Source organism: Anopheles coustani, chromosome 2 (assembly GCF_943734705.1).
Source record: "Anopheles coustani chromosome 2, idAnoCousDA_361_x.2, whole genome shotgun sequence".
In the NCBI taxonomy this organism is placed as follows: Eukaryota; Metazoa; Arthropoda; class Insecta; order Diptera; family Culicidae; genus Anopheles; species Anopheles coustani.
Window position 1 is genome coordinate 19375500 of NC_071289.1, and position 20885 is coordinate 19396384.

Consider the following 20885-nt stretch of genomic DNA (forward strand, 5'->3'; position numbering starts at 1 on the left):
CTAGTTGGGCTGAGGTTTCTGGTCCACTCCTTCCTCCTCCAGGCAACGACACACGCACGCACGCACAAATACACAAATCGTAAAGTAAAAACGAACTAAATAGTATGTTGAAAACACGCGTCTACTACCAGGAACTACCATTTTTGTGTGTTAAGCAAACGTTAAATCAAAGTGAGCCTTGTGTTGAAGCTGAAATCAAATGAAAGTCTTCAGGAATGCACGCGAAACCCGCGCTGGCCGGGCCACCTGGGGTGGACTGGACGCTCGGCTCGGGCCTACGATTCAGTCGTCGCTTCCAGGGCGTAGTTGGCGCTGACACCTCCGAACGCACCCTCCTTCTTGAGGCCCCGGCCCGTGCTGAGGTTCACCAGCGGTAGCAGGAGTGACTTCTGGTCCATCAGTGGGCTGGTACTGCCACCGTTCGATCCACCACCACCACCGCCGCCACCGCGCTGTATTTCGTGCCGGGTGTGGGTGCGCATATGCCGCGTGATCATGTCCCGGCGGCAGGCGGCGTACGGGCACTGCGGACACTTGTACGGCTTCTCGCCGGTGTGCGTCCGCTGGTGCGTGGAGAGATGGTCCGATCGCGAGAAGATCTGCCCGCACACCTTGCACGAGTACGGCTTAACGCCGGTGTGGAGGCGCATGTGGCGCGTCAGCATGTCCGAGCGGGCGAACGACCGCTGGCACACCTCGCACATGTACGACTTGGTGATGTCGGTGGCACCGGTGCGGCTCTTGTGCCGGGACGCCATATGCTTCGCGAGTCGGTCTTGCAGGGAGAACAGCTGCCCGCACACGGGACACATGTAAGCCACGTCGGACCCGGGTGGCATGGCCTCGACGACGGGCGACACGTTCAGGTTGAAGCCACCCGGGCCGGTCATCGACGGAACCACCGACAGGCCGGCACCGTTGGTGAGATGCTCGAAGGCGGGCGATTGGCGCAGCTCGGGGAAGTGCTCGCGTTTGACGATCATTCCCGATGGGAACGGGGAGCCGGGCATGGGGGGCGGCGGAGGAGACTCGTCCTTGATCACGGGCTCCTCCTTGATCACAGTCGTCAGGAGAGTCGGCGACTCGGCGTGCAGCGAGGGCCGGCTGCCGCTGCCGGTCGACTTCATGGACAGATCGAGCGGATGTTCCTGCGGGTCGAGTGGGGCACTTCCGCTGCTGCTACTCGCATTGCTGTTCCGTCTGCTTGCCGCCTGAGGACGCTTCTGCGAACCCCGGCCGCCGGTTCCCGCGCTCCCATGGCTGGCCCGTTTCTTCTTCGGCCCGGCCTGCGTCGGTGACTGAAGACTCCGCTGGTCCAGCTGCTGCAGCTTCTGCTGCTCCAGTTGCTGCTGCTGCTGGAGGTCGGAGTCGGAATGGCTTCGCTGGCGGGCGGCAAACTCCTGGTAGAGGAGCTTCGTCGGCTCGGGCAGGTAGTTGAACAGGGCCAGCGGGTTGAAATACTGCAGCTGCTTGTACATGCTCTGCGAATCGTCCTGCTTGTTGTGGGAGGGCTGCAGTGGCACCATCGCCTGCTGGAGCGCATTCAGCTTGGCCTGATGCTGCTGCGAAGGTGACGGAAGCTGCTGGTCGTGGCCGCCCACCGGCAGCGCCTGGTGCTGGGCGCGCTGCACCTTCTTCGTCATCTGCTGTGGCACATTCTCATCGACCTCGGACAGGCGCAACGGGCTGACGCTGATGCGCGGACTAGCGGAGTACGGAAACACCGAGTCCTCGGCGGAGTCTTCGGCGCTCGAGCGCGAATCGCCACACTTGACCTTAAACGGCTGACCCTCGCCGACATTGTTGTTGTTGTGGTTGACCACCGTGCCGCCGTTGTGCAGCTTGTCCAGCACCGCCGACAGCCGTTTCCGCTTGTGCTTCTTCTGCTCCGAGCAGAACAGATTGTTGTTGGCGGCCGCGGGCAGGTTGTTGTTGTTCTCGTGTCCATCGTCCGAGGATGGGCGCGACCGGACCGGGTTCGACTGATCGGTCGACGGAGGCGTATCGGCCTGCTCTCGTCGCTCCAGCTGCTGCTGCTGCTCCGATTGCTGAGGTTGTGAATCTACCTGCTCCGCGTGTTCCTGCTGCTGTTGCTGCTGCTGCTGCTGCTGTTGGTGATGATGGCGGTGATGGTGCTGCTCCTGCTGCTGCTGCTGCTCCAGCGCGACCGCTGCCGCCTGGCACAGGTAGTACGCGTGTGGACGACCCGTTTGGATGTGCCCCATTGGGTCATAACTGCCATCCGCCATAGTCATTAGGTCTGTCGTTCTGCTGCAGCGCCGGTGGATCAAGTGAAAATCAAGGGCATCGATCTGCGGAAGAGAAACACGGCACAAGCGAACGGATTAGTAAACCCAGCATTCGATACGTCGCGTTCGGGCGGGAAATCGACGATGTCGATAAATGTCCGCCCGAACGAGCATCATTATTCGGGCCCGCGGTTGTGGCAGCAACCGAAAGGATGTCCGGTCAATGGCGACCAGATTAGATCGAACATTCTCATTAGGTTGATTGTTTCGTTGTGAAGAGATTCACCACGGCGACTTTGGGGACCCGGGGGGGAGGACAAATTAAGGACTCATAAAAAAACCCAAATTGAACCTATGTTCGGCATCGCTCAAACGGACCGAACGGTTCCTCCGGAAGACAGGTGTGTATGTGTGTGTGTGAGACATAAAGAAATCTCTCGATGATTGAATGAACGAGGAAAGCAACGCCATTATCGAACACTTTCTACACCAGCCGACCGAAATGTTTCAAGCTTCTTCTCCAGGCCCGATCGATTCTGTTTCCGATCCCGAACACCAGCTTTCCCCCTTGTGCCCGGTGTTTGTCGAGCAGGGTGGTAAATTAGAGAATTAGGCCAATATTTTAATGGTGGGAATTTAAATAATTAAGATATTCTCCCTGCACGGGGTTTGAGGTCGTCGTTGTTTCGGTAACGGCGCGAGTGTGGTCGCTTCAATCATCGGCTGTCGGCGGCGATGGCGGCGCATTTTTAATTACGTCCCACCAACGCGGAAGGAGCGGCGACAGGCGGGACGCGAACACTTGACATGGCGTCGCATGATAAAAGGCGGTTCGTCGATGCGGCCAGCGGGGGGGGTGGACAAACCGGTTAATTAAGTGAGAAAACGCATCTCTTTTCTTCTGGCAGCCGAAAACCTTACGGCTTACGATAAACGGTGGAATCAGTTAACGTTGCCAGATTTATATCGGCCTCGGGAGCTCCGGAGTCCGTTGGGATTTCCAATCGGCTGTCGGTGGCTCCTTATTGGTCGGCGATTCGAATGAGGGTGGCTATAGACTTTGGATTATTCGATTTATGATTTCAATGATTTCGGATGAAGTTTTTCCCTGGTGTTTATCACAGTGGTAAGGTGATGGTGGTTTTGGGAAATACCGAAGGGGAACTCGTTTTGGTCCAAAAGGGGTCCCGTTTATTCCAATAAAATAGCACTGTTCTTCCTAGACCGGCAAAGAATTTTTCCCATATCATTTTTGTATGCTTTTTAAAATTGGTTACATTTCAGGTGAACTCAAAAAATAAACATATTGATTTGAAAGCTTCTAGCTCAGTGATTGCCACATTGCGGATCAAAGGCTTTTCAAAGCACTACGGTATAATACATGTTTGAGTTCCCATTATCCAGCAATCGAAAAGAAGCAACAAAGTACACTTGCCGGAAAACATGCGAAACACCTGATCATTAGCAAAACACCGGCAAGGACGGCTTAATGCAGAGTCACGTTTCACAAATTTGCACCCAACACAAACCACGGCGCGCCGTTCAAACAACGTTCGGAGTCAGTCAGTCAAATAAATCTCCCAACGCAAACAACCCGTCTCCCGCCATGTGCATTTATCTCGATGGCACTCTAATGTTTCGTATGATGCCGTGTTTAATGTGCCCACGGTGGTGGTGGTGGTGGTGGTGGGGCTGAAGAAAGATGCGCTACACGTCGTCGAAGACCGACACGGAGGTGTACTCCCACATAACTAGAAAATGGTTTCCCATCGATTCGACCCAGACCGAGTGCCGCTTCCTCTTCGTCAAACAGGTAGACGTACAACCTTTAAAAACCCATTTGCCCCGGAGCCTCTCCATCAACATCAACACCTTCTTCATCCCCCCCCCCCCCCCCTTACCCCTAATGATTTACGAATGTTTCGAAGTCAAATATTATCGTAAGAAGCTTTATCGTGGCAATATGTTGCTGCGTTGGCGCTTCGTCCGCTGCCTTCGATTGCACTTGACACTCGAAGGCTTAAGCGGTTCCCCCGCGCTTCTTTGCTGGCCTTCCCCCTCACCCCACTTTGCCAACGGGTTCTCGAGTTCGGCAGCATAATTTGGGCGCCGGTGCCGAAGAAGTCGCACCCGACACCATCAGCAACAACAACAACCACCGGACGCCGTTCAAACAATCAATCGATCGAGTGATTGGGAAATTCTCCCAGCAAATATTTTCGAAACCACTTCAAGGATCATTACCGCTGGACCCGGGCGCGGTTTGAGAATATTCGCCCCAATCCGGTCGGTGTCTTCGGATCCTTTTTTTTCGCTTTTGGCGCAAACGATCGGGTTCGGGTCGATAATTTGCTTGCGCGCGATCACTCTTACAAGTGCCTTTCACTCACACGCGATGGGTACGTTGTTTTCCGGGTGGGGAGGGGGAGGGAATTATCAACCACCCTCCCGAAGACGACGCCGGGATTGGGTGAATACCCGATAAAATGTTTTGAGCGACGAAACAAAACAAAAAACAGGGAAAAACAGCCGATACAAGAAAAGTGCAGATGTCGAGGAGGCACAAAAGGACTGGCGTCGCCGTCTACTGTTTTGGGCGTGCGGGAAAAAATGAAGGCCGCGCGGTCCCTCCGGGTGTCGATCATTTTCTTCTGCCACATCTCCACTCGGGAGTCCTCCATTTTTCATCCTTCAGCCCAAGCGAACGGCGCACTCCGCCTTCCTTTCTTGCGTTCCACGCTCTTTCGTGGCTTCTGGAATCTGGGTGGGTGTCTGCCGGTGGATCGCTGTGGTGGTAGCCGCACCCAAGAGCGCGCGTGTGTGTGTGTGTATGTGGGAGGATGGGCAAAAACAGCCCGCGGGTACATAAAAGGTGCGTGATCATCGTTGGGCGCTACCAGCGCCGAAGAGGCCACGAAATGCGATGCTGCGAGTTCAAAAGCCCCAAAAATAATAATAAAACGCAATGGTGTCCGCCGGCCGAGCTGGGGAAGAGCCGAGGAAAGGGATGCGGCCGAGGCCTTGCACGAAGCATACAAATTCGATGCTGTCGATGCTGGCGTTGATAAAGTGGCCAACCACTTCGAAGGCGCATTGTCTCCGGCGGCGTCGAGGTTGTGCTTCCCCGCTTTCGTGGGTTGCCAATCGAACCGGGCGCGACAGGTTGATGTGGTGTACCCATCCCTCCGGGGCCTCGGTCGGGACGGGGCGATGGGACTGGGGGGACGAACGTTGCGAACGAACCACCGGAGATAATTACACGTTCGTACGTTACGTTACGTTACGCCGGCACAGAAGTGGTGCCCTCCTGGTAGCGGACCCTTGCGGCAACGCAGCGGAACTCCGTTCGTGTTGGATGCTGTCAATGCTTCTCCCTTACCCCTCACACTCACCTCTTCCACCAACCAGCAACTGGAAATTATAATGCTTTTTGATAAACGACCCAAAACGGGGACGATGGGTGGGGGAGGGTTGGAAGGGTGCTTTCTTCCTTCTTCTCGGGCGTAATATTTTTCGGCCCACTGTTACACACGCACACAAACACCCGACACGCTGGACACCCCAACAACACCCCCGCGCTCGCGACAGTTTATCTTTCCGGGGGGAGGGAGCACAAAGTAATTTTTCCTTTTTACTGCTCCTTTCCCGAACGAGCGCATCGCCACGAATGAGGATGATGTATGCTGATGCGTTTTTGCACGATGACGTTGGTGCTGGTGCATGCTGGTCGACCCCGACCCTTTGCCCCGTCCTCGCACCCGACCTGGAAAATCTGCATCGATCTTGATTGTGTCTCCGTGGATGAACTCCGGGATGAATAATGACTGCGGAGGGCATACCGGGTTTTTTGAGCGATTGGCAAATTGAGTGAAAAGGTGCAAGTGGCCCCATTCGGAATGGTGGAGCACGGGGGAGAACAGAGGAAGGACGGTTGCTCGTGTCAATGCGGTACTTTATTAAGGATAGATTTTTGTTTTGATTTTTATTAATGAGTTTTCCATTTTTAACGTTCCAAACCGGATTTTTTTTCGAAGAAATATTTCCATTCTCATGTAGAACATACAATTTTATAATGATTTTATTTAATTTCATCAAGAAAGGTTTCACAAAAAGCTCCTTTCAAACAGGATTCAGAACCCGCTGAAAGGTTTGCCAAGAAATTTGCTCACATTTGCATTTGTCACATTGCCAAATGGGGGAACAAGAAGCACTTTCCAGGAAAAGGATAGTATAGAAAGCTCCCAGGGAACCCAACAAGAAACCCGCGTTTGTCAGGAAGTGGGAAAATGTGCGGAAAAAAATAAAAACAAACGTCACACAATACCGTAATGTGTTTCGGAGATTGGCGTTGGCGAGAGGATATCTCCTTTCCTTCTTGTACTACAAGAGAAGCATGATAAAAAAAGAATGTTTGACCATCTTGATCCAAAGGCCATGCAGTGTGTTTGTGTGAAAAAATAGGGTACTGGAAAATCGTTCCGGTCGACTACTGCTGTCCGTTTGTGTTACGGAAAATGTGAAGTGAAGAAAGCAAGAACAGTAACGAATGAATTAGGGTTCGGGGCTGCTTTGTGTATAATAGCATTATGGTCTGGAAAAATCAAAACCCCAACACCAGTAACAAAACGACAGGAAGCTCGAACCGGAAGCTGGAGAAGAAAAATGAGAATGGAGCAAAAGTGACCGAAACATTTCTTGCGTTGTGTTTTTCTCGATACAAAACGAAGCGCAACGCAACCGAGATTTTTTCCTGCTCGGTGGAAAATTATAATCGAAACAGCAACTATCAGCAGGGAAACCGGAGCTGGTTGTAAAACATTTCGGACAAAAACGGTCTATTTTCGGTGGCGAGAAAAACCCACTGCAAGCAGAAAACCTTTGAATATTGAAGATTCTTTCTCCACAAGTTAAAAGGGGTTTTCCACCAACTTGGAAACGGATGAAAACCGGGAATCGGAAGCGGGGCGCGACGTGGTTCGGTCGAGATTTATCATTCCCGGGGGACCATTTGCATTTTGATTTATTGCGTCCCGGGCGAGCCGGCGAGCCATTGGCGCGTTGCCCCTGACCTCAAGTTCGAACAAGATGATTACGATGATGGCGATGGGTGGCAAAAATTAACCACTTCTTTTCTCCAGAGTTATTAGTATGCTTTTTTTCATTCTATCATGCTGATATTCTCAGAGCTTTTGCTTCGATCTTGATACTACAAACAGTGAACTTGAGCTCGAGCGATGAAGAATGGGAAGAAAGAAAGGATTTCACACGACAAACGAATTGCAAAGTTCCATTTCGTAACATGAGCCGTTGTGGTGGAGAAGAATTAAAAGAAAAACATCCATTTCGTCTTGCCTTGAAACATCCATCCGTCCAAGTTTGGGCGGCTTGTGGGAACAGTTTTTATAATTTTATTGGACAAAAGGAGGAGGTGTTTTATTTCTCCTCCACGCTTTTGTACACATAAATACGACCATCTTCATCATCGTTGTAGTGGGAATGGGCGAACATTTCCGTGGGTGACCATGCGCCTCCATTTAATGACTATCGACCAAACCCACATGGGGCGAGCGGCGAGATAATCCATGAGCGAGTGAGTGAGTGAGTAAATGAGATCCGACCGAAAAGATTCGTTTACTGGATGACCAAGACAAGTGCCGCGGGACAACGGTCCGGAGGACGGTTGTTCTGTTGACAGCCAAAGTTGAATGTTAAGGACGATATATTTTTAATTTTATTGCTTTCGCTTTCGCCAGGCTAGTTTTTGGCACCAAATGTGGCCTTAGCAGCCGGTGCGACGTTGTTGGGAGGCGGTCTAGGGACGGGAAAGCACGAGAGAAAGGGTGATCGTTGTGGACCGAGTTGGCCGAACGAGATTTTTCGCCGTTTTCCACTCGCTGCCCGGTGGCACCTAGAAAGTTTTCCTTTTTTTTTGTCAAACCGGCCCAAACTCATCTCGAGAGCGTCCTTGTCATAAAGCAGTCAGCCTCGGGTTCGCCCCGGTGGACTGTCGACAAGGACGGAATTTGATTTATGCGCAACCGTTTCGGGCCGAAAATGTGATCTACTACTTCAGCCCGAACTTCTAACGGCACCGGCAAGGCTTTCTCCCCGCCGTTTGGGGGGGAAATTTTCACTCCCCAGGCATCACGATGCAACGATAGCAGAAGATTTAATTAATAAAACGCCAGCGCAGGCGAGCGCTAAATTTGATTAGTGACTCTCTGTCTGCGACCGGCTGCAGCATTTTCGCAGCCGCAGAGGCGTTGATCTCGGGCGAGAAGTCAATAAATTGTTCTCGACAACGAACAAACGAAATGCCTGTAAACATATTTTCCGCACTAGTGCGCGTTTCGGTTGCATCCCGTGGCCACTTACTCGAGCTGGGACTAAATTAATCGTCCATGAAGCGAAAGAAATCGCAGAGGATGCCGTTACGCTCCAATCCATCCGCGTCCCATGATGCCGCATTTTACGATAACGGTCACAACGCAGAACCTTAAGGATTCAATCAATGTTTATGACTGATGAAAATCCCAATCAACTGTGCGACAATTCTCCTTACGGTTGTTTATCCGCTTGCCGCAACGAATCCCATTGGCCACGGTTACTCGACCTGCATTTCAAAAACGGGTGTTTTCATGTCCATTTATTGCACTTGGGAGTGTTTTTTGTCCAAATGAGGAATATTGACTGTGCAACTCATTTCTTCGGGTTGGATACTTGAGTAATCTGGATTTTATTTCTCAAAAACGACAATTTTCCTTGAACGGTCTTTTGTCGTTTTGCTGCATTCACCGATCAAGGGAGAGAATCCTCCCGACAGTTTAGACTGCGAAAGTCATCAAAATTTACTGTTCCACCGCCTTTGATCGTACAATAGCAGAGAGAGAGAGAAAGAGGGAGAGAGAGGGAGACTGGGTAAATTATTCATCGGCTGATTTGTTAGCGATATAAAATCCTACCGAGGGGTTGTAAAATTTATTGAAAATAAATTCGCCATCATTGCCACCGCAAGCACCCATTCAAAGGCATATATATCCACTACTGGTGTGTGTGTGTCAGTACACCACGGCCACTGCAGACTGGTGAGCATATGTTGATATGCGGCTGCAAACGCCGAACAATTCGCGATGTAAATAATAAAATCACGATTCGTTCGTGCTTGGGAACGGCTCGCGAGGGTGTCCTCGAGGCTCTGGGGGAGGGAGAATCTTCGTGCGGGGCATCTTATGCTCGATTTTTTTATTTCTTTACAATCGTCGTGACACACATACAAACACGGAACGCTGGTACAAATCGTTTTTTTTTGGTTCGTTCGTTCGTGCGTTCGACTCAACCAATTGTCACTCCAAGGATATAAAAGGTGGTTAGCAGCACGGGATTTGGCCAAATTTTGCCCGGGCGAAGTGTAATAAAAGTAGCATAAAGTGCCGCGAGTAGAGGGGGAGCCAAAATCCCGACCCTGGCCAGCACCGAAACACACACACATGGATGGACGCGAAAATTGCACCAGCAGCGCATTGCAGACAATATGATCAATAAGAGAAGATGATTTCAGCAAAGCACAACGGTTCGTGGTGAGGGGGGAAAAAGGGCTGTAGCCCATGTCCTCGGTCCTTGGTACACACGCTCACACCACGTACACACACGTTCGCGAATGCCACCCCGAAGACAGGGGAGTGGAAAACGTAAGGGTGGTTCGAATGCGAAAGAGTTGAAATAACTCGACCGACGATTGTTACAGGGTTTACTTTTGGGCGGGGGACGCGCAGAAGAAGTGCGACAGGACGTTGCTCCTGTAGGTGCACCTCACCTCTCCTTCCCCCTTCAATCCCTTTTGGGGAAAGGGCGTCCCATCAGACACAAACCCCACAAGCAGCAGCAGCAGCAGCAACGAAAGATAAAAGCATAAAACATAAAACAATAAATAAAAATATTTGCTTCTTGTCATCCTCCGGTCCGGGCGCCCCCTGTCTTCACCACCCCGCGATGCACGTACATACGTGGACCTGGCCTGTGTGGCCTTGTGCATCGTCGTTGTGGGCTATCGTTTTTTTTTTGCTCGTGTCTCCTCTGTTGTCTTCTCTTCTTTTCCTTCCACTGCCCTGCTTTGATCCTTTTGTTTTTCTTTTCAATTTCAGCTCCATCTCCGCATGCGGACGAAACTGCCGCGTGATGTAGTGTGTTTTGTTTTTCTTCCATTTCCCTACCACCCCCCAAAGTCGCTCAGTTTCGCCTGGCGTCAAAAGTCGGGCAATCGGCGCTCAGCGTCTGCGGCGGCCTCTAGGAAAACCGGCGGGTAGTGGCGAAAAAAGTGTCCAAGGGAGTCAAAACAAAAAAACACGTACACTCCATGCACAACACTAAAATCCCGGGCGAAAAATCCTACATCCACAGGCAACCAGACGAAACACAGGTCAGGGTGGAAGTGGAGTGGAAAGTAAAAAAAAGAACAAAAGAAATAAGTAGGTGGTTGGTACCGAAATGCGAAACGAAAAATGGGGCGGAGCACCGGAAGTGGAGCAAGGGGGCGTTGCTGCTGCACGAGTGGAACGGGAAGGGGCCGACCGAGTAGGACGGTAGGCGCGTTGCCAAAGAACTCGCCAGCTACCGTGGGGGTTTTGTTTCTCTTTTGGCAATTTATCAGAACGAAACGAAGTACAAATGAAAGAAACTAAAATTAATAAAAAATGATAGAACAAGTTTAAGAAACAAGAACCCATTTTGAATATAAGTTTAGAGACATTAAAAAAACCTTCAAAATTTGAGCAGAATGTGTTGCAGACAAGTTCTAGTAAAAAAAACATGAACATATAACGAAGGTAATTACATATCATAAGTGTCAGTTTTACGACCAACAAAGTGTCGTCCGAAACGATCTCGCACGATCTTGGGATCACCTTTTACCTCGTCATTGGTTTGCGCCGCCGATGCCAAGGCCCAACACCCTCAGCTCGATTGCAGAAGCGAGTGGTCACGATTCGTTAATCACCATCGTTACTTCCGCGTACCCACGACCAGAACGCATCCCTAATGGACGTCGAGGGGCACCCTTTATCATCACGGGGTTGCTTTGGGCACGATCGAAAAACGATCGAATGCATCGAGAAGACGCGGAAAACCCCCTTTTGCGTTACAGTTCTCACCTTGCCGCCGAGGGTGACAAACATTAGCCCCGTTTTCTTCGCTCGCCGGCTGGCGCACCGTATGGTTAGGGCGCTGATTATATTTATTATTTGCGCATCTGAGCGATGGCGCCAGCAGCCGGCGTCTGCGAGAAGGTTGGTGGCCGCGATCGGCCGTGATCGTCTTTAACAAGCCACTAAACATCTGCTCGCGAAGCCGCACGGCCACGCCACGGTGCCACGGGGTTTTCCTTCTTGTGTTTCGTGTCCTTTCGAGCGTGAAGCCACAAACTACCACCTTTCGCATGGGCTTAACCATCCGCGAACTGCTCCGAAGCCGAGCGGCTAGATGAGCCTTGTTGTCCCATCGTCTCAATGGGAGGAAAACGGAACGAAAAGAAAACCCAACCCACACACACACACACACACGCACACGCACGACAAATTTTCCTTTCCCCGGGGGTGGTGGGTGCCAGCCAGCCTCATTTCCAAATGTGTCCGCGCGCTCTTGCTCGCTCGCTCGCTCGGTCCCGGTGGATGTTTCAAATGTCAAAAGACTTAATTTCCCTCGGCAGCAGCTCGGTTACCCGGGCTTAATTGATCATCAAGTCGTCCGCGTGCGATCGTCCCGTCGCGGATGCCGGATGAGGAAAAGGTCTTATCTGCTAATCTTCGCCCGCGGGACGGGAGGAAATGTTCCATTACAGTGTTGAGCGGCGCAAACTAGGGGTTTTGCCGAGAAGGAAAACGCCGAATTCCTGCCTCCTCCACGCCAGCTGTTGCCAGTTGGAAGTTTGAGGGAAGCGGGGGAGGGGAGGGATGGTGATACTGGCAGGGTAAGCGAGTGCGTTCTGCGTGTTCGAAATTAATTAATGACGAGATGAGATTATTCATGTGGCAAGTGCAATTAGTATGCACGCTAGATTCAATTTACGTCTTCACCAGTCGGGATCCGAACAGCAGCAGTGGGGAGTGGGGGAGAGTTAATCGGGGCACAGGGGAATCGGTGTCCTGACAGCACGACAAGACCCCGAAGCGGCCAAGAAGGGTCCGTACACAGATGCGCACGATCGGTGGAGGTCCGTCTGCGAATGCGGTTATGCGGGAGTATGCGGATCGTTCGGGATGCTTTTCCCACCGAAAAGTCAACCTCCCGGTGACGTAGATTAATTCTGGCAAGTCAATTTCTCTCACACATCCCGCTCCTTCCGCCCACGCCACGCAAGGATCCTCCGACCGGTTCTTCACGAAGTCGTGAAGTTTTACTTGTCTTTCCTCCGTCAGCAGTTTGCGAGCAAAACATGAAGGTTCAAACATGGTGTCCGGCGCGTTCGGGTTGAAGGCGCTCGGGAGACGATGATGAGTCACGATGATTCACGCGCAAGCGACGATCATCTATGGTCGATCTTGCCCCCTTCCACCCCAGTGTGCCTTCCCTGCTTCAGTCACGATCTCCCGCCTCCATTCGGGGACAGAAGAAACGAATTCCGCACTGGCGCATACTTGTGCTTTGTGTTCGCGCGTCGGTGGAATGCCGGCACACGAGAATGATGGTTGGAATCAGCAGACCGTTTTTTCCGTGTGCGATTTGCAAACGCTAAAGATTCGGAACGGATCGGCTCCGGGTGGCATCAGGCGGGACTTGCTGTGCTTCGTGTACGCCACCAAACTTTTGGGGAACCTTTAGCAGGAGTCGGGCCGTGGACTCTGGTGGTGTCATATTGACATATGATTATGATATGTCTAACATTGCAAGAATTAGAACACACACATTTGGAACGATCTTCTGCTTCATTCAATGTCTCATAATCAGAATTTTGCTGGAAACGGCTAAAGAAGAAACAGAACGACAAGACCAGGAAGACCCATCTTACAGACAATCTGTCCCCAATGTATCCCAAGAACTGGAAATCAGACGAAGCACGAAAAGCAAAAGTGCATTTCAGAGCTGGCTATCCGGCCAGACGGAGGATACGGCCTTTTGCAAACGATAAACCCAGTAGAAGAGTCGAAAAGACAAAGCAAGTGGTGCATCTCGGAGGAGGGAGTGAAAAATCCCGTCCACCAACGAACGACGTCGGAAGGCCTTGTAATGCTGGCTCGATATCTTGAGACCCGGGCCGAGTGGGTTTTGCCATCGGAAGGAGTCTCGCAAAGAGTTAAAACAGGTGCACCTTCACGGTGGTACAAATTATGCTTTATTATAAAACTGCACTCCGGTCCAGAGGCGAACGCTGTAGCCGTGCCTTGTGTCAACCGCTCCTCCAATGTCTGCGTCTTCGGTGTCCTTTGTGCTGTCGTCGAAAGGAGGGAAGACGTAAAGACAGACGAGGGAAAAAACACTGTGCACATGAAATACACATACTCCACCCATGGCTGCAGACTTCGACGTTGGATGCATCTCCGTTGCATTTTTCGTTGCGGGTGGAGAATACGTTCTCGCTCCTTTGTTTAGGCGGCGCACTTCGTTCTCAACGCGGCGTTGTCGCCAGCGCAAAAGATGAATGTCTTTACCATACACCTCAACCTACTCCGCACAGAGTCTACAATCTGCGACGGCAGGATCGGATTCGTGGGATCCATTCTTTGCGATTTTGGTGACGCTGTAGTGAGGCCATGTCAGACGTCTGCGATATGGCGAGAGATTACTGCGGAGTGCGTGCTCCAAAACGGGGAGGGAAGGAGCGTCACTGGCAAAATGTCATTGCCTTGCCTTTACGTGGACATAATTATGCACGGCCAGAGTATGCCATTGAGGACTAATTATAGTTCCGGATGGTTTTGCTGCCATTTACCAGCGTCTTGTGGAATTCCCTGGACGCGACTCCTACCGGGAGGACAATGCACGTCTCTTCTAATTGTCTCGGTAGAACCGAGAATTGTAATGATCTACCGTGTGTGGCCTTCCCTGCGGACATCGGTTCCTTAAGCACCTGCACCTGTGCTCTCTACATCTGCCGTTTCTCCTCCGTCAGCAACGGATGCTCGTCATTAGCTGCGCTAAATATCATACATTACGCCCTCCTTCCGGGCGGGTCGGGTTCGATCGGAATCAAGACTCGATCGTGGTGAATTGATTCTAGCAGACGACGACAACAACATCGCCATCGAGCCCGGGTTCAGTCTGACTCTCCGCCGGCCTCCTCGGATGGACTTTGACAAACGTCCTACAACGTGCCCGCGCACAAGGCGAGAGTGTCTTGGAGATGTGTCCGCTTGCTTCGCCACCTTCCGTGGAGCCTCACCGCCTCACCTCCCCCACCGACTCCTGGTGCAAGCCGGTTTAATTATTAATAGAACTTAATTAATTTAAAGCCGAGCTCGGGCCGGGTGTAGTGTAGTTCCCATTCGGGGGATGCACATACCATGGATCAGTACTTCAGTCTGCTGCGGGCAACCAGGGAGAAATTCGCAGATCGTCGCTCGCGCGACAAAGAAGCGAACAATCGACGCTCGAACACGCCTGGTAAACGCGATCGATAGAAGGGTGTTGCTTTTTTTTATTAACGCCTCTACTCACTCGGATGGGTGGAATTTTTGAAGTACCTTAAGAGGAAGAAAAACGAAAAAGAAATGGCAACAAGTCACACTTAGGCCGACGACGACGACGACGACGTGGATGGTTCAGCGACAAACTGTCTCCGGGGCCGGAATTATTTGCATTCGAAGGTGGGAGCGGACGGAAAAGACGACCCGATGCTATGTGACAGAGTGTCGCGGGAGAGAAAATAGCACAACACAAATGCTAAATATGTTCAACACCTCCAAATAAGTCAACAAACTCTCCTCCATCGCGGGACACATTGAAAAACCACGCGTAGGAAAAGCCGGGTATGCACCGTTGCGACGGGTTTCGGTGGAGTGGCTGGCTGGAATTTGGAATTCAATCGCCACCCGCGCGCCACCAACCACGCCAACCCTCCTCCATCAACCTGGCGTTGTACGCCTGAAAGGTACCGCAAATCGTTTGCGCGGAGAAGCTGTCTAAATTTAACCATTATCGGAACCGATTAATGCCAATAAATCTAATGGAAGATCGTTAATCTTGTGGGCAGCTTCGCGCGACACATTCTGGCCTCGAAGAATCTCGTCTGCTTGATGGAGACAGGAGGGAGTGCAACGGGATTTTGTCCGACGATGCTAGGGCGGTCCCACATTGGACTGGTTTATATTTGCAAAAACTAAGGTGAAGCAAAAGCGGACAAAACAAAACCATCGGTGAGGGAAGAAATCTTTAGGGTAGTGGACGAAGTTTAAGGTTTGACTTCGCAGACCGAGGAACGCCAGTACAATGGATTAATACCTCAATAAATTAACTATCCCGCGGTCGACCTGTTGGCTGACCAACTTTTACCTATCTTAAGACCAAGAACCAGCAAAAAAGGGACAAGAAAATATTTATATTCATTTAATCCCACGATAAACATTTTCCCACAATTAGTGTTTAGCGCGATTTTCCAACCCATGTCGCGACTAATCAGCGCCGATAAGGACAAAGTAAAGCCACCCCTCCAGGTGGATTAGTATTAATAAGTAGCATTTCTTCCCACCCGATCGAGGATAACGTTTTAGAAAGGCATTCCGGGCGTCGGTTTCCATCGTCCGTGAAAAATGGGAGGTGGCACGCGAAAACACTGCTGCTCACAGCGCCAAATAAATACGCCCGATGCACTTTCTTTAACCCGGCTCGAAAGTCGCTAATCCTGTGGTGGGGCGTCCCTTTGCTATCGGTTCTCTATTGCATCGACAAGCAGCGATTGATTGCGGGAACGGGAGAGCATGCGGGTGCGACGGGCCCAACTAAAATGCATGCAAATTTATTATTGTTTTGTCAACGACACCACCACCACCACAAACTTGTCTCACCATCCCTTTATCGCGTGTCGATTTGGGTTTTTACTTTTCCACGGCTTTTTCCAACGTTTCGCTGCGCAAAAGACGCGAGTCTCGTAAGCGATTGCACCGAGACGCTATTGCATTAGCGGTGGAACAAAACGGAACACTAGAAGACACATGAGGGGGAGGATTAAAGACAACAAAAACGACCGCACAATACCATTGACTAGGAGCTGCCGAGAAGGTTGCATTGGATGCAGTTTCGAGCTGAGCAAGCTCAACGAAATGAGAGGAACAAAAACACACAAGATTGAGTCAAGCCCCTACTTGCACGAGAAGTGCAGATTGCACTGATCAGGTGCAGCCACACACCACACACGACACCCATTAGACGATGCAGACACACACATGTAAACAGGCGAAGAGATTCATGTAAGCAAAAAGGGGCACGCCATCTCATCGTCAATGGTATTTTAATAATTGGCAAGCTGGGCAGGAAAAAGATGGAATTGTTGGGAGTTTGTCTCTCTTTGTGTGTGTGTGTGTATTTATTGTAGATGGAGGTGGATCTTGTGTCGCCAGGGGATGCAGTGGTACCATGTGCATATTTACCTAGCACGAGACGCCTGTGCGCCAGCGTGATTTACATCGGAGAAGAATTTTGTCGTGGAAACAAACGGACAAGGACGGGGTGGGAGGGTAAAATCAAACAAAGGGCTGCGAAGGGGAAGGAAAATCGAACCCGATCCGATGGTGTTTGTACCGGAAAACCCGGCAGCCGAGAATGGGAGGTGGGGTGGGTGGATGTAGTGAAGCACGTCTGCGCTAATGGATTTTGTGTGGTGAAGTGCAATTGCAAACTGCACCCGCATCGAGCGCCGGAAAAAACGGCAGAAGACGATCGTTTGCGACGAGAACATATTTGTATAAACGATCAGTAATGGCAAATAGAAATCGCAAATGTTTTGGACAGAACATTACCGAAGGCAATCGGGGGGTTGTAGGTGGGTAGGCAGAAAAGTTACGCTTTCCTTTATTTGTTTCATTTTCCAACCCACGAGCAAAAGTAGAACGCATCTCGATTGATGTACGGTTATGACATTATGTGGTAAAATGATGACGTTTGTGTTTGGCCTTCTTGCCTAATGTCAAATTTTGTCAACTTTCTAACGAATTTTTTGTCCAAAATGTCCCTGACCCTCGGGAAACATCGTCCAATAATCCAGCACATCGGATTTCAGACCTTTCCAGTTGTATTAACTTAGTTGCATGTTTTTTTTTTTATCGACACGGATTGACGTTTCGCCACCCCAACAAACGTCTAAATGAATTTGAAGTCAGCGTCCCTGGCGACGGATTTCGCTACACGCCTCTTCCACCGTGATGATTGATCGATGATACATTGTGATCCGGACGAAATCACCATTCCAGCAAAGGGGGCAAGTGGTTTTTTCGCCTTCCAATCGATCCGATCGCTCCTCGACTCGAAGAAGGGGTTGGGTTTTGGGTTGATTGCACACAACAACATTCGAGTGTTGCAGTTGCGCGAATCCAAAACCACGAGGAAACCGAAACAGCGGCGAGCGACGAGACGAAATACAACATTTTCGACAACTTATTTGCCGTCCGAAGGCCACCACACCGTAGTGGGTTCGCTCCGCGGCTTCGATTCGTTACGAGTTCGAACCGATGCTCGGGCAAGGGTCACAGGATTTACACCTGTTAGGTTCAGGTACGAGCGGCTTAGTCCGAGGACCCCCGGGGGACCTTTGCGGGACCTCTTCTGAACCTCTGGCCCTGGCTGAAGAGAAGGGTTCCAAGATGGGGGGGACCTGGCAGTAATCACCACGCAACTTGACGACCCTTTCGGCCCTCAGAAACTCCGAAAAGCGCCCCCTTCTAAGATGGAACCCCCCGCAATGGGATGAGAAATATCCGCTCAAATGACCCCAAATGCAGGGAGGGAGGGAGGGAGGAACCAAGGGGGACAATGAACGCATCGGAGAGTGCGCGGTTCAGCTGAGCCCGGTTTACGAGCGGATTATAAAAGCTTACAGCCAAATTAGCGTCATCATAAAGGCCCCGCTAATCCTCCGGATGGCGGTTTTGTGGACTGATGAGCGACGACTAGCGAGGAGTATTTGGGAGTTTGTGTACATGTGTGCGAGTGTCTTATCCTCCGAACAATCGAGGGAAGGTGCGGGGCGGGAAATGGCAATGCTCATTCGTTAACGCGTTAGCGGCGAGAAGTGGAGTGCCACGTCTAAACCTAGGCGCAACCACCCGATTTTGACTGATTGAACCTCGGCGATGATGTTGATGATGATGAAGGCAATGGCTGCCAATGGTGGTGGCGGTGGTGGTCAACACCTTGGTCAAATTAATCATTTGACGTTTAAATACGATAATTTCTTCTACCACCTCGGGCCAAAGCCGAAGGGGGAGTCGTCGTCGTCGTCGTCGGGAGCTAGGAGTTGAGCTGTTTTTCTCCCCATGCTGTACGCCATTAGCCTTTCCCCCGTGCGAGCACGTGCTTTTCCACACGATGTCCCACCCGTTCGCCCGCACCTCGCACCTGCCATGATTGATAATCGACGCTTGATTTGGATGACTTCGTTGGCCCCAAACAAAGGCACCTCATGGAGCCAGCACGCCGCGTCACAATATGATCGATGTTGATCGAAAAATCCGCCCGTTTGCTGGTAGCGGGAAAACGCGACCGGGTGCGCTTACATCCCCCCGATGGGGCCGGTAATCGCCTCCTCCTTGCGGTGAACAATGGCGTTGGACCCCGACGCGATCCTGGTGAGCGTTGGTCCACATAATCCGCTCGCGCGTTACGTCGTAACCGCGCGAACCGGAAGGCAAATGACCATGACGGCGCGATGGCGTGGCCAGCCTCCCCGCGGGCGAGAGGCCCGACTTCCCCCCTCCCAACGGGGTTTTGAATCCGGGCGCAAATGAGCTCCCCAACCGACCCCCGGGTACCTTCTTTTTGCGCGGTGATTACCCCGTTCGGTTGCGCGCCTGTAATTAAGTACGGATTTGATTAATTGTATGATTTTTGTCCATCCATCGTTGGATCGATTTGCTCCGGATGCTCGCCGGGTGAAAGGATGCTTTCAAAATGGGTACGCGAACGCGGGTTGCCGTAATCTGAGGAGTGTTCCCTCCCGCCCTGTGCACCCCGCATAACACATCCGATTGGTTTTGCGGCATTGTGTGTTGGCGGGTTTTATTGTTCGGTTCCTCGACGGGCTCCTCGGCTCCCGGGGGCTCCCGAATTTTCATTCACCATCGCCGCGCGGTTGCACAAACACAATGTAAACGGGCAACGGCGGGGTGGCGAGGACCACAATGGCATCCCGGGTCCCGGGAAACCTGGGGGGATTTTTCCAAACACCACCAGAAGCCTCTCGGATGGCTCACGCGATGGCGTCGGTTTATAAGTTAATTAACTCACCTGCTCCGAACCGGTCCGGTGCGGTGCATGTGTGTGTGTGTGTGTGGAAGACAAATTTCCTGCGGGTGGAATTTCATCCGGCTACCCTTCGTCAGCTTCCCTGGGGGGCAGATGAGCCAACAGGGGAGAGGGAGATACATTGATGGATGGATTTGTGCGGAATTTCCAACCCACCACTAGGAATAGATAACCACCGTCGGACTCTGAGGACGTGGTGCTGCGTGGAGGCTCCCGGCATGCAAAGCGGGAACGCGTGCGCTAGGGCAGGGAGTTTATTGCCGCCCGTGAACCCCAACGGCTTTTTGAAGTCTTGGCGGCCCCCGGTTGGCCGTTTCGCTAATTATGGCCACATCCGTGGCGAGCTTCCTCGCAGGATACCGCGAGTCCGCGGTGTTTAGACAGCGGCGAGCGAAAGGGAGAGATAATTATCCAAATACCGCCATAAGCGAATAATCGCCGGGCCGGTAATCAAGTGCTGCTTGCGGTGGAAACGGTACCCCGTCAGGGATCCGCCGAAGAAACCGGCGAGAAACCGCCCGCAAGGATCCCGCATATCTTCGGATTCCTAGTTCGGCCTAAGCCCGGCAAATCCGCACCCGCGGGTCCCATGATGGACGTAACAATGTGTGGCGTCGTGTGCAACGAACGGTCAAGCTTCTGCCTGTGGATGCTGCTTCTGCTGGCAAGCCGACCATCGTGTCGTGGTCGCGTCGTGTGGGACATAAATTTTAACGACAACGACGAGATAAGTGTGGTGACACACGGCCCGCTTCGATTCGGCTCAGCTCACAAACTCGCCGTCTGCTTGGCCACCGAGACCGAGACCACCAACTCATGAGCGCTAGGCAAACTGGCGCCCCGGCGTATGTGCGCCCGAAAAAGGTACACAATCAATTATCGATTATTTAATGTACATTAATTAACTACCGTCCATTGGCTCGGTTCGGGGCGGAAGGCGGGGTTGGTGCCTAGGTGTTGCCGGAGCTTTTTGTAATCCGTCGCCAAAGCACGAACGAATCGCGCCGGATTGCTTCAGATGGCGTGAAAATTGATAAATATCTCGTTGGTGAGCCGGGTACTTTTTGCCTGAAGCCGGTGGTTTGTGGTGGTTATGGACTCTGGTGGCTGGTGTTTGCTTAAGATTTTCAGAAGAACGCAAACAGTGGAAGCTCTAAGGGGTCTGTGTTTGGCACAGTGGACTTTTAAAACAGG

General features: G+C 51.6%; 1 protein-coding gene across 1 annotated transcript in view; it reads right to left on the minus strand.

Annotated features, from left to right (window-relative positions):
• Nucleotides 1-275: 275 nt before the first annotated feature.
• Nucleotides 276-20885, minus strand: part of LOC131264047 (zinc finger protein 853) — a 46083-nt gene continuing 25473 nt past the window's right edge. Inside the window, exons 4-5 of the mRNA XM_058266337.1 lie at nucleotides 2076-2312; nucleotides 276-1982 (exon numbers count right to left, since the gene is read on the minus strand). Of these exons, the coding sequence (XP_058122320.1) occupies nucleotides 276-1982; nucleotides 2076-2312 (1944 nt within the window). The remainder of the gene's footprint in view (nucleotides 1983-2075; nucleotides 2313-20885) is intronic.